This window comes from Callithrix jacchus, chromosome 3 (genome assembly GCF_049354715.1).
Source record: "Callithrix jacchus isolate 240 chromosome 3, calJac240_pri, whole genome shotgun sequence".
Taxonomy (NCBI): domain Eukaryota; kingdom Metazoa; phylum Chordata; class Mammalia; order Primates; family Cebidae; genus Callithrix; species Callithrix jacchus.
This window is the reverse complement of record NC_133504.1, coordinates 184,084,339-184,099,657: the sequence shown is the minus strand read 5'-3', so window position 1 is coordinate 184,099,657 and position 15,319 is coordinate 184,084,339. Positions and strand designations below refer to the sequence as shown.

Here is a 15,319-nt window from a genome sequence, read left to right as displayed (position 1 = left end):
ACCTGAAGCCACTGCAGACATATGGGAAGACCCAGCAGAGACTGGCAGAGCTGGCCCAGAGTAGAACTACCCAGCCGACCCACAAAACTGAAAGCACAGTAAAACGGTTCTTGCCTGAAGCCATTACGTTTTGTTTTAAGAGACAGGGTCTCACCTGCAGCCGAGGCTAGAATGCAGTGGTGCCATCACGGCTTAAGTCTGGGGTTTTAAAAATGCAGCAAATCTAACCTATACAGGTAAGTTAATGAATAATGGAAGTAAGTGAGAGCACCAGGCAGTCTGAATCCATAGACTTCACCCTTAACTACCTGCTCCAGCTTTCTGAGCCTCCGTGTCCTCATTTGAAAAATGAACATGATGAAAACCATGAACACAGTTGGTCAATTATAAAACATTACATAGACTGCAGCCAGTATTCCTACAGATAAACCCTCTCTAGCCATCGCCCTTCTACTTGAATGGAAGGAGTCTATTAAAGTAGAATACACTAATGAATAGGCGAATGATTGAGAAGCCACTCCATCTTGAATTTGTTCTGTTAGGCTCCTGGGTTATTCCCCTCGAGCAGGGCAGCAAAGGGCAGTGAAGCCTCCTCCTCCCAACTTTACTTCCATGCCCCCACTCTCCTGCTCACCTCTCCCTGAGACATTTTTTTGTTCATCTCGCTCATAAAGACTGGTACCCTCAGCTTTTAAGACATCAACAAGGAAGGGAATTCGCTTTTAAGAAGCTCATGCTAGGTTCCAGGCAGTGTGTGTGTGTGTGTGTGTGTGTGTGTGTGTAGAGACAGAGAGGAGGAGTTTCAGTTCAGCCTTATATAGCCTTTCAAAGTAGGGTTTATTATTTATTTGCCCACATTGGTATTTATTCTCCTCAGCTGGATCAAAGTAGGGATGACTATCTCTATTTTGCAAATGGGGAAACCAAGGCTCAGAGACATTAAGTAACTTACACAAATCAGAAATTGGCAAGCAGCAGACAGAACTGAGATCCAAACTCAGGGCTCTCTAATTCTAAATCTTGCAATCTTTCCACAAATCCCTAAAAGTGATACTTTATGGATTTGCCTATTTACAAAGAGAGCAGAGTTTCTGTTACAATGTATCTTGAGGCTCCTACTCTCACTCCCACAGCCAGGATCTGTCCCCTTCTCCCCAGTTCCCTGCCCAGCCCAGTCCCTTTCCCTGAACAGCTGGCTCCTCTGATTCCACTCCTGGCTTCCCTTCACACTCCCTTATTGGAACAAACCAGCCCATGTCACATTCCTCTCAACCCTCCCTGCACACTCAGCATAGGCCCACAGTCCTCACCATGGCCTACAAGGGCTTGTTCAATCTGGCCCCAGCTCCTCCTTGCCCTCACAAGCACCCACACGTCTCCTGGCTCTTTCTCAGACATGCCATGCCCCCTTCCACCTCTGAGCTGTTGTCACACTCTTCTCTCTGCTGGGAACAGTTCTCACCCTCGGCTCCTCTGGTCTCTGCTCATGCTTCCTCCTCTGAGCAGTCTTCCCTGATTGGCCTCTCTAAAACAGACCTCACCACCCCCGTGCCCTGCTTTGTTTTATTCCTAGGACCTCCTATCTACTTTATGTATCTGCCTGCTCACTAGAACATAAGCTCCAGGGACACGGTCTTGTTAATCATTGTGTCTCCATCTAGAGCATGCCAGCCCTTGCAGGTGTTCTACAAATGCTTGGCAAGTAAATGAAGCAACGAATGAGTCAGAGGCCCAGAGAAGAAACACCATCCTCATAAAAGCCCCCTGAAAACCACAGATAACCTTGGAATATGAGTTATGACGAAGGTGACCAAGCAGAAGACATGACGTGCTGAAGACAACCCAGGTCTTTGGGGTAGACTGGGGACCCTGCCCAGCATTCCTCAATTAGGGGCTACAGCATCATGGATTGGATGGCTCATCCCACAGGACTGTCCCACTTTATGCAGACTTCTAGCATCCTTGGTCCCTGACAACTCAGTATCAGCAGAGAGGTCCAGTCATGTGACTGCCCCAAACACCTCTCACCTTTTGGGACACCCCCAAGGAATATGTTACTGTTCCCGTCAGGATGAACTCTCACCTCCATTTATGCCCATGATGAAGCGTCCCACGATGAGCATTTCAAAGGCTCCTGCCTGGAGCGAGCAGGCCATCAGCAATGCAGCAGAAATTGCAAACCCATTATTGGCCAGCAAAGTGCGCTTCCTGGAAAGAAAGGAGAGATTTGATGAGGACATCTCACCATGAGGCATATCACTGAACTGTCCATCCCAGGAGCAGGAGCCAGGCCCTTCTGAAGGGTGAGTAGAGTAAGACTCAGGCACAGTGTGGGGACCACTGGCCTTGCCACCTCTGGCTGTGTGACCTTGAGCAAGGCACTTCATCCCCCTGGGTTCAGCCCTGGGGTCTACTAGGTCACTTCCAAAGGCACCATCAGCCTTGACATCTGTGAGTTCTCTGTGGCATTTTACTGCATTAAATCTAAGACTTTTATTTAACATTCTGAAATCAATATGCATCTTATAATTCTTGAGTCAGGGTCCAGGCAGGAAAATGGAAAGCACCCTAGGTATTTTAATGGAAAGAATTTAACATAGGAAATTGGTTAAGCAGATATTGAAGAACTGAGATATCAAAAAGAAGACCTCTGAAGAGGGGGTGTTTCTCATGTGGTGCTGACACCTCAGGGGCCTGGAGGAGGGCCCTGAAGACCTCTGAGAATGGACACTGCCCACTGGTACTGTTTACTCTGAGTGGCAGCATGATTCTAGTTCTGGAAGTGGACAAAAGTTGGAGGCTGGAATCAACTGCCAATGTCATCACTGGGGCTAGCAGGAAATTCAGACAAACATGAAAAAGCAAGTCCCTTCTCTCTCCTCTAGTGCCCCTATTGGCAAAGGACAAATAGGGGTGCAGGTCATAGCCCCAGCATCAGAGAGAAAGAGAGCCAGAAGGGTAAGCGTGGAGCTGAGAGACAACAGCTTGACAACCAGAATAGCATCCTACAACTTCAGTGGGCTCCTTCCTTCCCCTCCCTTCCTTATTTCCTTCCCTTTCCAGTGGCTCACAAAACAATACTTCTTGGACCCAACAGCATCTTAGATTTGACGGACTACAGTACTAAGTGTATGGCTGGATTAATCCCCTCAAACAACATCAGGGAATTGGCAATAATTATTATTAACAGCTCTGTGTGAGGACTGCCATCACTGTTTTATAAACACATGCCTAAGACTTTGTGGTTCAAATCTGACTTGTTTGGAGGCCAAGAGACCTGGATTCCTGCACCAGCTCTATCCTTCAGGAGCCAGGAGACTTTGAACTTTTTTGCTCTGTGTTATCTTTTCTCACTTTTGCAAAATGATCTTAAAAGCCCTTGAACTGTTACTATAGGATAGACCCTGTTCTAAGTACTTTACATGAATAGCTAATTTAATCCTCAAAATGACCCAAAAAGATAGATTCTCTTACTATCCTTACTTTATTTTTTTAAAGTATGTTTCCACCTTTATTTTATTTCATATGGCAACTCAGTTGTCCCAATCCCATTCATTCAATAGTGCCTACTTTATACAACACTATAATATACAGTCTTTATCATATATAGGCATATGTTGAAGATATTGCAAGTCTGCTTCTACCACTGCAATAAAGCAAATATTATATATATATATACATACATATATTTTTTTGCACTTTAGGTTCTGGGGTACATGTGCAGAACATGCAGGATTGCTGCATGGGCAGCTACCGTTGTTGCATGGCAATGTGGTTTGCTGCCTCCAACCCCCCGTCACCTACATCAGGCATTTCTCCCCATGTTATCCCTCCCCAACCTCCCCACCTGCCACTGTCCCTCCCTATTCCCCTTCAACAGACCCCAGTGTGTAGTGCTCCCCTCCCTGTGTCCATGTGTTCTCATTGTTCAACACCCGCCTATGAGTGAGAACATGCGGTGTTTGATTTTCTGTTCTTGCATCAGTTTGCTGAGAATTATGGTTTCCAGATTCATCCATGTCCCTACAAAGGACACAAACGCATTGTTTTTTATGGCTGCATGGTATTCCATGGTGTATATGTGCCACATTTTCCCTGTCCAGTCTATCATCAATGGGCATTTGGGTTGGTTCCGGGTCTTTGCTATTGTAAACAGTGCTGCTATAAACATACATGTGCATATGTCTTTATAACAGAAAGATTTATAATCCTTCGGGTATATACCTAGTAATAGGATTGCTGGGTCAGGTGGAATTTTTATTTCTAGGTCCTTGAGGAATCGCCACACTGTCTTCCACAATGGTTGAACTAATTTACACTCCCATCAGCAGTGTAAAAGTGTTCCTATTTCTCCACATCCTCTCCAGCATCTGTTGTCTCCAGATTTTTTAATGATGGCCATTCTAGCTGGCATGAGATGGTATCTCAATGTAGTTTTGATTTGCATTTTTGTAATGACCGGTGATGATGAGCATTTTTTCATATGTTTCTTGGCCTCATAAATGTCTTCTTTTAAGAAGTGTCTATTCATATCCTTTGCCCACTTTTGGATGGGTTTATTTGTTTGTTTGTTTTCTTATAAATCTGTTTTAGTTCTTTGTAGATTCTGGATATCAGCCCTTTGTCTGATGGGTAGATTGCAAAAATTTTTTCCCATTCTGTTGTTTGCTCTTCTAGGGTTTTTACAGTGTTACATCTTATGTTTAAGTCTTTAATCCATCTGGACTTAATTTTAGTGTAAGGTATCAGGCAGGAGTCCAGTTTCTGCTTTCTGCATGTGGCTAGCCAGTTTTCCCAACACCATTTATTAAACAGGGAATCCTTTGCCCATTGCTTGTCAAGCAGTTGGTGAAACATCTTAGCCTTTTACGCTTATTTTTTTCCTAAAGACTCAATGAGTTAACAGATTTAAAATTGTTTTATAAATCGTGGGAGGCTAGGAACTTGAGAGGAGGCCTTTTAAAAATTACTTTTAGGAGTTAGATCTCTTGACTTCTAGTCCAGATCCCTATCCACTCTTTCTGACTTGTTTCAAACTTTCCACTAATTTTTCTTCCCTTTCTAGATCTTCCTGGAGAATTCCAGGGGCAATGACTTTCATAGCTCAATCATACTAGTACAAAGATTGTCCACTGCAGTAGCCAGTGGTTGAGACAACCCAAGTGTCCATTAATTAGGGGCTATTTAAATAAATTATGCTACATCCATATGGTGGGACATTATGCAGACATTAAAATAGAGGCAGCTTTGTAGATTCTGATGTGGAAAGATCTCCAAGATATACTAAGCACAAAGAGCAAGGTACAGAACCTTTTGTGAAATATGCAACAATTTATGTAAGAAAGAAGTATCTCTCTGTGTGTGTGCATCTGTGTGTGTCTCTATGTATGTAGGTTAGACACAAACCTTGGAAAAGACACAGAAAACTGGTAGCATCAGTTGCCTCCAGGGAGGGAGCAAAGTGGCTAGAGGACAGAAATGGAAAGGAAACCCTTCACTTTACATTCATTTGTTCCCTTTGAAAGTTCAGCCACAGGAATATATTAATTATTCAAAAAGAAATAAATTTTGTTTTTAAAATATTAATTTAAATGGACCTCATGATAGAAAAAAGAAACTCATTATGACTTGGCAGACACTTAAAACCTCCATTCAAGATGCAGGTCCCTGATTCTCTGAGGAAGGTCACAGGCTCTGGGTGCAATCAAGATGAGCCTGACGGTGTTCATTTCTGCTGGTGGGAGCGCCACACACAGCAGCCACACACCACGCTGCTCAGAGTCCCTGGCCCTCCCTGCAGGCCTCTAAGGAACCTCCAGTTTCCTTATGGAGAAAGCGCAGCCGGGTGAGAGGAGGGGTGGAAGACAAGGCTTTGGAGTGGGGAACCTGGGCTGAAAACATGTTCCCCAGCTGGGTCAGCAAATAGTGAGTCTCAGACCTTGGGTATTCCACTGGGAAAAGGGACTCATTCCTGTTCTCACCTCGTGGACTTCACAGTCTAATTAGGAACACAAGCATCAGATAAGTTGTCCCACAAAAGCTTATTAAAAAGCAACTCCGACTTGTGAAAGGAAAGGCATCGAGGCTATGAGCGTGTACACCTGGGACCCGTGAGTCTCCTGCCTGCTTGTTCTCCAGTCCCCGCTCCGTTTCAAAGGGAACTGCACACCATGAATCCACTGTCTTCTGGCTTCTGAGGAGGAATCCCCAGTAGGATTGGCCACTCTTATTAGGTTCTGGCTTCCTAGGGGTGGGGGCTTGACCAAGGAGAGACCTTCCTGGAGGGGTGGGACAGGGAGAAGCAAGGTTCCCCACTCCCGTCCTCTGTGACCATCACAGGTGCTGCTCCTCTATGGCTCCACCCTTCTCTCTGTGGTCCCTGCCCCCTGCCTCCTCTACCTCGTGGCCCTAGCTTTGAGCCCCAGAAATACTGCCTCTCTCTTTAACCCCCCCCATCCCAGGGGCAGGAGCAGCCTGATTGCAAAATACTTTTTTAAAAACAATTTTTCAGGACAAGAAAGAATATTCTCCCCATACCTCCCATCTATGGGTCTGTGGGTCTGCGTTCTACCACCCAGGCCTCCCAGGACAAATCTTCATTGGTGTAGATTCTGGGGTAAGAAAACTTTGTGACAAGACTGTTGAGATAGGCCAGGCAGGAGAGCAAAGCAGTGACTGGATTCTGAGGGTTCTTGGAGGTTGGGCAAAATGGTGTGTTCTTTAATCTGTAGGCAGTGAGAATAAAGGGCTGGCGAGAAATCAGAACTCGACCCCCTAATCCCATACATTTTCTCCACTGCCCTACGACAGGCAACCTGGACATCGGATACTCGAATAATATTTCTCATGACCTTAAGAGTAAAGTGAGCCCCTCTGAGGCACTCTGAAGCCTGACTGCTTACTGGATTCACTAAACACTTACAAATATCTAGATTCTTGGACCCACCCCTTGAGGCTTGCACTTCCTAGTACAGACTTAGTGTGAGACCCCTTGGGATGGGGCGAGAAAGCTGACAGCTGCTGCATAGACTGTCCCCTTTCACCTTTGACACCTAAACCTGTCAGTGTTAATAAGCAATTCACAGAGTGGGTGGCAAAGGCTGTTATCAGCTGAGGATGATCTCCTGCAGCCACTCCAAACTCACCTGCCCACCTGCACCTGGACGAGCTCTCCCTTCTCTGAGCCAAGGCGTGTCAGTCTTCTGCATTGGGTCTCACCTCTTCCTTCCCAGGTAGCCTCCACTCCACTAAATAGAAAGATAGATAGTAGATTACAGAGATAGATAGATAGATGATAGATTGTAGATATATATAGAGAGATAGATAGCAGATGGATAGATAGTAGACAGAGAGAGACAGATGATAGAGACAGACAGATAGATAGACAGACAGATAGAAAAGAATTCCTTCCAGCTAGGTGAAGTGGCTCATACTTGTAATCCCAGCGCTGTGGGAGGGTTGCTTGAGCCCAGGAGTTTGAGACCAGCCTGGGCAACACAGTGATACCCTGTCTCTACAAAAAAAAAGAAAAATTAGCCTGATGTGGTGGTGCACACCTGTAATCCCAGCTACTCGGGAGGCTGAGATGGGAGGAATGCTTGAGCCTGGGAGGTGAAGGCTACAGTGAGCCGCAATTACACCACTGCACTCCAGTCTGTCTCAAAATAAAAAATAACAAAAAAAGAATTTCTTCCGTCACCACTCAGTTATCTCTGCACAAATGCATCTCAGTACTGTCTCTCCTGGCCCTCATCCCTCACAGCTACTGGTCCTTGCCTCTGCTCCCCTCCAAGTGAGACTCCTCGATAAATGTGGCCCCAGCATGTGAAGTGTGGCCACTCCCTCTCTGTTAAAACTCGGTCTTTCATGGACATCTGGGACCCTCCCTCCCCTGTTTTCTCTCTCCCAGTCTCTTCTTCTGTGTTTAGGCTGGTTTGTCCTTACCCCTCAACCTTGGGGTGTCCCAGAGCTCCAGCCATCTCTCGAGTCGCATTTCTCTCTCTATGGCCTCCCTGGGTGGTTTCATCCAGTTCATTGTCTCAGGTGATGACAATTCCCACCTGTATCCCTGACCCGGACTCTTCTCTCAACTCCAGACTCATATTTAACTGCCTCCTGGACATTTCCACTTGGAGGCCTAAGAGGTTTCTCAAACCAAGCATGTCCAAAACAGAACTCCTGGACCCCGACTACTAACCAGCCCCGGCCATGTGCACCCAGACTCCTCTCCACAGCCCTCCCATTTGAGTAAATGAAGCCTCTGTCTTCTGAGTGACTTAGGCCAAAAACCTGGGAATGATATTTGCATCTTTTATTTTCTGAACAACCCATATCCAATCTATCACTGAGTGCCAGCTGCACTACTTCCAAAACACATCGCAAATCAAACCACGGCTCTCATCTCCAGTCCCCCAGTGTGGCTGTGGTCTGGCCACCAACAGATCATTCATTACCAATCATACCAATCTTGCCAACTCCAAACTCATCAGGCTTTTCACAGTCCCCTGGGTGCACCAGGCTGGCTTCCAACTCATGACCCTTGTCCCTGCTGGCCCCTCTGCTCACGGCATCACTGTCTTATCTCACCAGGGTTCCAGCTCCCATGTCACCTCCTGACACTCTGTCTGATGGCTGCTCCCAACTGCAGAGACCCTTCCCCTCAATCCTGTCACCCAATTCTATTTTGTTCACATCTTCAACAGCATATGAAGTTATTCTATAATTTATTTTCATGTTCATTGTTCGTCTTTTCCCTCTAGAATGTAAGCTCCATGAGGACAAAGATTTTGTCTTGTCGCGGTAGCCGCAGCCACTAACCCAGTTCCTGGCACAGGCAGGTGCCCCACCAAGATCTGCTGCATAAACTAAGTAATAGGTCAGGCATGGTGGCTCACACCTGTAATCCCAGCACTTTGGGAGGCCAAGGTGAGTGGATCGCGTGAGTCCAGGAATTAGAGACCAGCCCAGACAACATGGCAACACCCCATCTCTACAAAAAGATAGAAAAATTACCCAGGTGTGGTGGCACATGCCTGTAGTCCCAGGTAGTCCTAGCTACTCAGGAGGCTGAGATGGGAGGATCACCTACGCCTGGGGAAGTGGAGACTGCAATAAGCCACGAACTGCACTACTGCACTGCAGCCTGGGTGAACAGAGGGAGATTCTGACTCAAAACCAAAACCAGAACAGAACGAAAACCCACAAAGAAATAAATTCTAGAAGGCAAGGCATGTTGACCTGGGCTTCCTCCACATGGCCAACCTCTGGTCTGTCCTCAGTCTCAATTCAAATTCTAAGTTTCTGGTCAGGACAAATGTTTTCCTGAATCCACCTCCAGCAGTGTCCCTGCTTGGACAGCCAGCCATGCTCTAACTGAATGACTTTGGCCAGGTTTCTTATACTCTGTGAGCTTTGCTCTCCTTACCTGTAAAATGGATATAATAATGTCTACCTTGTAAGGCCCCCAGGAGAATTAGAATTAAATAATCTATTAAAGTGAATAGGATGGCACCTGAAACATATTTGGAACCTCAAGAAGTTAGAGAATACATTTTAAATAACCAATGGTAATAGCAAACATTCACTGAGTGTTTAAGTCAGGCTAGGCACTGTTTTGAGCACTTTCTACACATTGTCCAAAGTTACCCCGTGAGTTCAGTGACCTTGTTACCCCACACATGCGGAAACATATCTGAAAGTTAAGTACCTTGGTTTTAACTTTGTTATTAAATGGAAGATCCGGCATTCTAGTAACCATGATACTAAGCTACTTGCAATGGTAACTGTCAAATTTATTCATAGCTATTCATTCTTTCAACAGTCATTGATTTGTTCAGCTAACACTGATTCATTCAACACACATGTGAGTATGCCCTGGCCGCTGAACACCGTTCCAGGTCCTGGCATATGACAATGAGCACAGTATAGTCCCTGATCTTATGTTCTTCCCAATAAACAAGCAAAACAAATGCAGCATGTCAGATGGTGATCGATGCTGTAGAGACAACTGAAGCAGAGCAGACGGTGTGGTTTCACACACATGGACGGAGAGGGCCTCCCTGAGACGACATCCGAACACGCACATGAAGGAGGAGATTAAAGGGGCCACATGAGTATCTGAGAGCAGCACTCCAGGCACAGTGCTACGTGGAGCCAGGCTTGGCCAACATCAGCGACCAGGCGGGCGGATCACCCGAGGTCAGGAGTTCGTGACCAGCCTGGCCAACATGGTGAAACTCCATCTCTACTAAAAATACAAAAATTAGCCAGGCTTGGTGGTGCAGGCCTGTATTCCCAGCTACGTGGGAGGCTGGGACAGGAGAATCACTTGAACCAAGGAGGCAGAGGTCACAGTGAGTTGAGATCACGCCGTTGCACTTCAGCCTGGGTGACAAAGTGAGACTCCATCTCAAAAACAAACAAACAAAAAAAAAACAAAAGAAAAAGAAAGAAACATCAGTGAGGCCAGCCCGGCTGGAGGCAGTAGGGAGCCAGGGAGCAGGCAGCAGAAGGTGAAAGTGGAGAAGAAAAAAGAGGGGCTCAGAGAGTCTTTATGCCACCATGAGAACTAGGGTTTCCACCGTGGGGGAGATGGCAGCCACTGGGAGATTCCAAGGAGAGGAATGACACTGGCCGAGTAATACTTGAACAAGACCACTCAGCCTTCTCTGTTGCTCCTGGACTGTGGGGGGCAAGTGTGAATGCAGGGAGACCAACTGGGGAGCTGCTGCAACAGCTTAGGCAACCGCTGGTAATGATTTGGACCAGGCTGGGAGCAGCGTGGGTAGCAAGAAGTGGTCAGACACTACCATATTTTGAAGACTGAGTTGGTGAGACTTGCTGATGGACTGGACAGAGATGGAGAGGCACAGAGGAGCCGAGGATGCCTCCAGAGGCTTCGATCTGAACCCTTGCTCCGTACATGATGGCGTATTTTGTGCTAATGTTAAAATTGCATGTAAGTTTTGTGAGAATGTTAACATTACATGAAAGTCTGACTTGAAACATTTGCAAATGGGACTGCACACTCTCTGGGCAAGTTTATTGTATTAATATATTCCTTCCCAAAATAACTCTCAGCCTGACAGCATTGTTTGATGGAAACATGTGCAAATCCTTTGCAAAGCTGACTCACCGGCCTTCAGAGCAGGACTGTAATCATTGCTTCCTGTGGAGGAACAGCAACAGAAGCAAGGGAGGTCAGTTCTGAAAGCAGAACTCCACCTGGGATGCCTGATTCATTGTTTTGAGCTTCTCCAATAGTGTAGAATCTTCCCTGTGAAACCCAGAAAGTTTCACAGGGGGAACAAAAGACCAAATACAAGGAAGAATGGTAGGGTGATGAAGGCATGTCCCTTGAGAAGTGTCAAAGGGGCTGGAGACATTTAGCCCGGACAAGAGAAGGTCACAGAAAGCATGGGAGTCACCTTCCTCCATGCCATGCTTTAACTTGGTGCAGAGGACCAGGATGGGTTGGGGAAAGACATAGAGATTTCTATTTCTATGTTTGAATTTGGAAAGCACTTTTCATTAAGCTCTGGCAGACCAGAGAACCTATTGAAAAAATGGCTTTCTCCACGTACCCTTCCAATAAATCTTCAGGCTGACTGAGCCTGTTAGCCAAGATCATGCCTTGTTTCCACATCCATCACCCACATGTCCATCCATTCAAGCCTGTATACTCAGCTTGAATCCTTGGCCCATCTCTTTAAATATTTACATGCCCACCAACCCCCTTTCATTACATATGCCTAGCAACACCCCAGCTGGTGAAATCTCTGTCTGCCTGGCATCCACACAGCTCAGCTTGACTGGAGAAAAACATATAGCTGTGTTGTCCTGTCTCACCTGAAATTCATGACAACCAACCTCAACAAGCTTTAAGGCTCCCCTGCACAGAGTCTATAGATTCCTGGTCCATCCAGCACCTTCTCTCCTGGAGGACTATTTCATATGTTTTCTCTCTCTCTCTCTTCAATTACCCTTTTTGTCATTCTCAGCTGATGACCATGCTTTCTTTTTCACTGAGAACTCAGAGGAAATCCCAAGAGACCCTTCCTACATGCCCTCTGCTTGTATTTCTGCACCTGCATCTGTGTCCAGACACCCGCCTTCCCTCGTGTTCCAACCCTGGTGCAAACCATGTCCTCTCTCACCTGGGCTATTGCAAGGTGCTCCCAACCAGGCTCTGAGACCCCTGATAATAGCACACCTCTCCAAACGCAAATCAGATCAGTTCTTAAAATGTTCCAGCGACTTCCCATTTTGCTCAGAGGAAGAGTCTCAACCTTGGCCTGTAAAGTCCTCACAATCTGACTCCAAATAACCCGTCTAGTTTCCTGTGATTATCTCTATACTGATCTCCTCTCTCATCTGCAAAGAAGTGGAGCCTGTTTCTGCCCCTGGGCCTTTGCACCTGCTGCCTCTTCTGCCTGGAGAGCTATTTCCCAGGGATGAGCATGGCTTACTTCCTTGCTTCTGTCAGTGCTCCCTGCACAGGTCAGCATTTTAGAGAATCCTCTGAACAAAGTGGTGAGCTCCGTGCCCTCCCCAGCATCCTCTGACCTCCTTGAGCTGCTCTATTTTCTGCATTGGTACTTGTCACAGACTGAATGGCACCGTCCACATGCTTGTTACCTACTGTGCTCCCTGCTTGGTTGCGTGCTTCAGGAGGACAGGGACTTTGTCAGTTTTTCTGACCTCTGAGTGCTTGGCACATTGAAGGTACTCAACAGATACATGGTGAGTAAATAAATGGGTGAGGGAATGTAAAGTGTGCAAGGATGCAAGGATGCTCAGGAGCAAGCAGGGATGGCCACCTCGTGGAGCTGTGATAGAAAAATTCAGGCACTGAGCATTCTCCACCCATCCTTCCATTTATCCAACAAATTTCCTGCTTGCCTGCTGTGTACAAGCTGCTGTGTTGGGCGCTAAGTGCCATAGTTACACATGGTTCTGACATCAAAGAGCTCCCTTATCAGGGAAGAGACAGAAACGTGATGAAATAATTGCAACCCAAATGCCAAGTGGCATAACACAGGGAACAGAAAGTCCTGTGTGAGCTCAGAGAAGGCCAGTATTTGGTTCTGGTAGATGTGTGCTGAGCAGTGGGGGATGGGAGTGGAGATTTCTTATGATTTCTAAGCCTGCTTTCCCGGCTCATGCATCTGTAAAACCAAAGGGGTTGTATCCATAATAAAAACAAACCGGAGATGCAGGGACAGCTTGTACCACGGAAGCCTCACGTTTTGGGAGTGTTAACTTTGTTTTGAACTTTGAAACCCTGCCTTCCTGAAGTTTTCTGATCTTATCTATCATGCCCAGGCTTTCTCCTTATGTCCCATCATGAACCCAAGTCTCCTTCCAGAGTTCTTGCTATTCTCACTACGCTAGCAAGTCTTCTAAGGCTGGGAGAAGCAGGGTTGAGGATCAGGTTTCCCGGCTGGCTGGTGTCTCCCTATCCCCTCAGGGATTCCCCAGATCAATGAATACTGGCTTCTAAAGGCTTAGAGTTGACCCTTCTCCAGAAGATTGGCATTAGCTCTGAAGGCGGCTCCTCCTCTCCCAAGGCAGCCTGCAGTGAGTGACAGATGAGTGGCAGGGGTGGGTGCAGCCCCTTTACTCTGGGTTGGGTGACTGTGGTGCCATTATGCCCCAGAGCTCCCCCAGGTGAGGCTACACTTGACCCGGGAGTACAGCTTTGCTTGGCTCCTTCCCCTGCTGCTTTCTGCTTTCCCCACCTTAGAGATTACTCCCGAAGAGCCCTTCCTCCACCAGACATGTGCATCCCAACCCCTGTCTCAGCCTCTGCTTCTGGGCAATTGATTTTCTGAGACAATTCCAGCCTGAAAAAAGAGGTTGTCAGCAGCATGGTGCATTGCTCTGTCATGGACTGAATTGTGTTCCTGCCCCCTGGTTGAGAACGCTTGAACATGTGCAACCTGGCTCAGGTCAGGGAGATTCATGCCTGGGACTTTAATTACAACTATTGGAAGGAGAATTTCCACCAAGCTGGGGCCATCTTTCACTTCCATGGGAGAGACTGCTCGACAATGAAGCCAACACAAAGCGAGGTGGGCTGAGGTGGAGAAAGAGATTGGGTTTGTTTTTAGGCTCACATTTTAAAGCCCTAACCCCTAATGTGACTGCATTTGGAGACAGGGCCTTTATGGAGGTAATTAAGCTAAAATGAGGTCATAGGGAAGCGGCCCTAATGTGGTAATGAGTGGTATCCTTGTAAGAAGAGGAAAGGAGACACAGGGAGCACACAGCGAGAAAGAAAGCAGCCATCTGCAAGCCAAGGAGAGAGGCCTCGGGAGGAAAAAACCTGCCGACACTTTGATCTTGGCCTTCCAGCCTCCAGAACTGTGAGAAAATGTCTATTGTTGAAGCGACTCCTTCTGTGGTATTCTGATATGGCAGCCCGGGCTAACCAATGCACAATGGCCTTGTGCACTGCAGGCTCCTCCAGCAGGCACCTGGAGAGCTACAGTTATTCTCTACTACCATCAAATCAAGGTACCTTTTAAAGAGTTGAAGTAGAAAAAGATGAGGGGAAAAACAGACCTTCTGAGAACCTGCTATTTCCCTAGAGTGATGAATGGGATGCCTGTTGTCTGTGCTTGCTCAACCTTCATCCTTCTTCTGGGAGGAGTTCCTCAGATTTCCACTGAGAAGCCTCCTGCCTGTCTCACTCCATCATGGCTTCAGGAGTGGGGACATGATACAGGCCTGGCCGGTCAACATTATAATCACTGGTCATTCTCAAGACATTTAGGATGTGCTTTTTTAAAGCACTTAATCCAGAGCATTAGAATGTTATTTGCCAGGATTTTCTAACCTCGGTTGGAACATTCTTTGTTGTGGGTGCTGTCCTGCACGTTGTAGGATTTTTAGAGGCATCTCTGGTGTCTCCTGGATGCTAGTAGCACCCTTGAGTTACGACAACCAGAAATATCTCCTGACATTGTCAAATGTCCCCTGATGGGGCAACATTGCCCCTGGTTGAGAACCCTTGAACGCACGCAGCCTTGCTCAGGTCAGGGAGATTCATGCCCGAGACTTCCATTACAACTATTGGAAGGAGAATTTCCACCAGGCTGGGGCCATCATGCACCTCCATGGGAGAGACTGCCTGACAATGCAGCCAACACAAAGCGAGGTGGGCTGAGAGGTGGAGAAAGACAGACCTGCATATTTTAGAGGCTATCTTTGGAGCCACTGGATTCAGCCAAGTTGTATTTTAGTTATGGTGAGCCAATTAATTCCCTTTTGGGCTTCAGCCAGTTTGGTTGGGTTCCCGTCACAGGCATTCAAAAAG

At 46.8% G+C, this 15,319-nt stretch overlaps 1 protein-coding gene across 3 annotated transcripts in view; it reads right to left on the bottom strand.

Moving 5' to 3' along the window:
- SLC2A9 (solute carrier family 2 member 9) overlaps window positions 1-15,319 on the bottom strand; it is a 246,552-nt gene that overhangs the window by 173,073 nt on the left and 58,160 nt on the right. For 2 of the 3 annotated variants that reach the window (XM_008993600.6, XM_054253479.2), the window contains one exon: window positions 2,084-2,208. In XM_008993600.6, the coding sequence (XP_008991848.5) occupies window positions 2,084-2,208 (125 nt within the window). Of the gene's footprint in view, window positions 1-2,083; window positions 2,209-7,145; window positions 7,248-15,319 lie in introns of all 3 variants that reach the window. The other variant, XM_017970671.4, reaches the window with a different exon arrangement.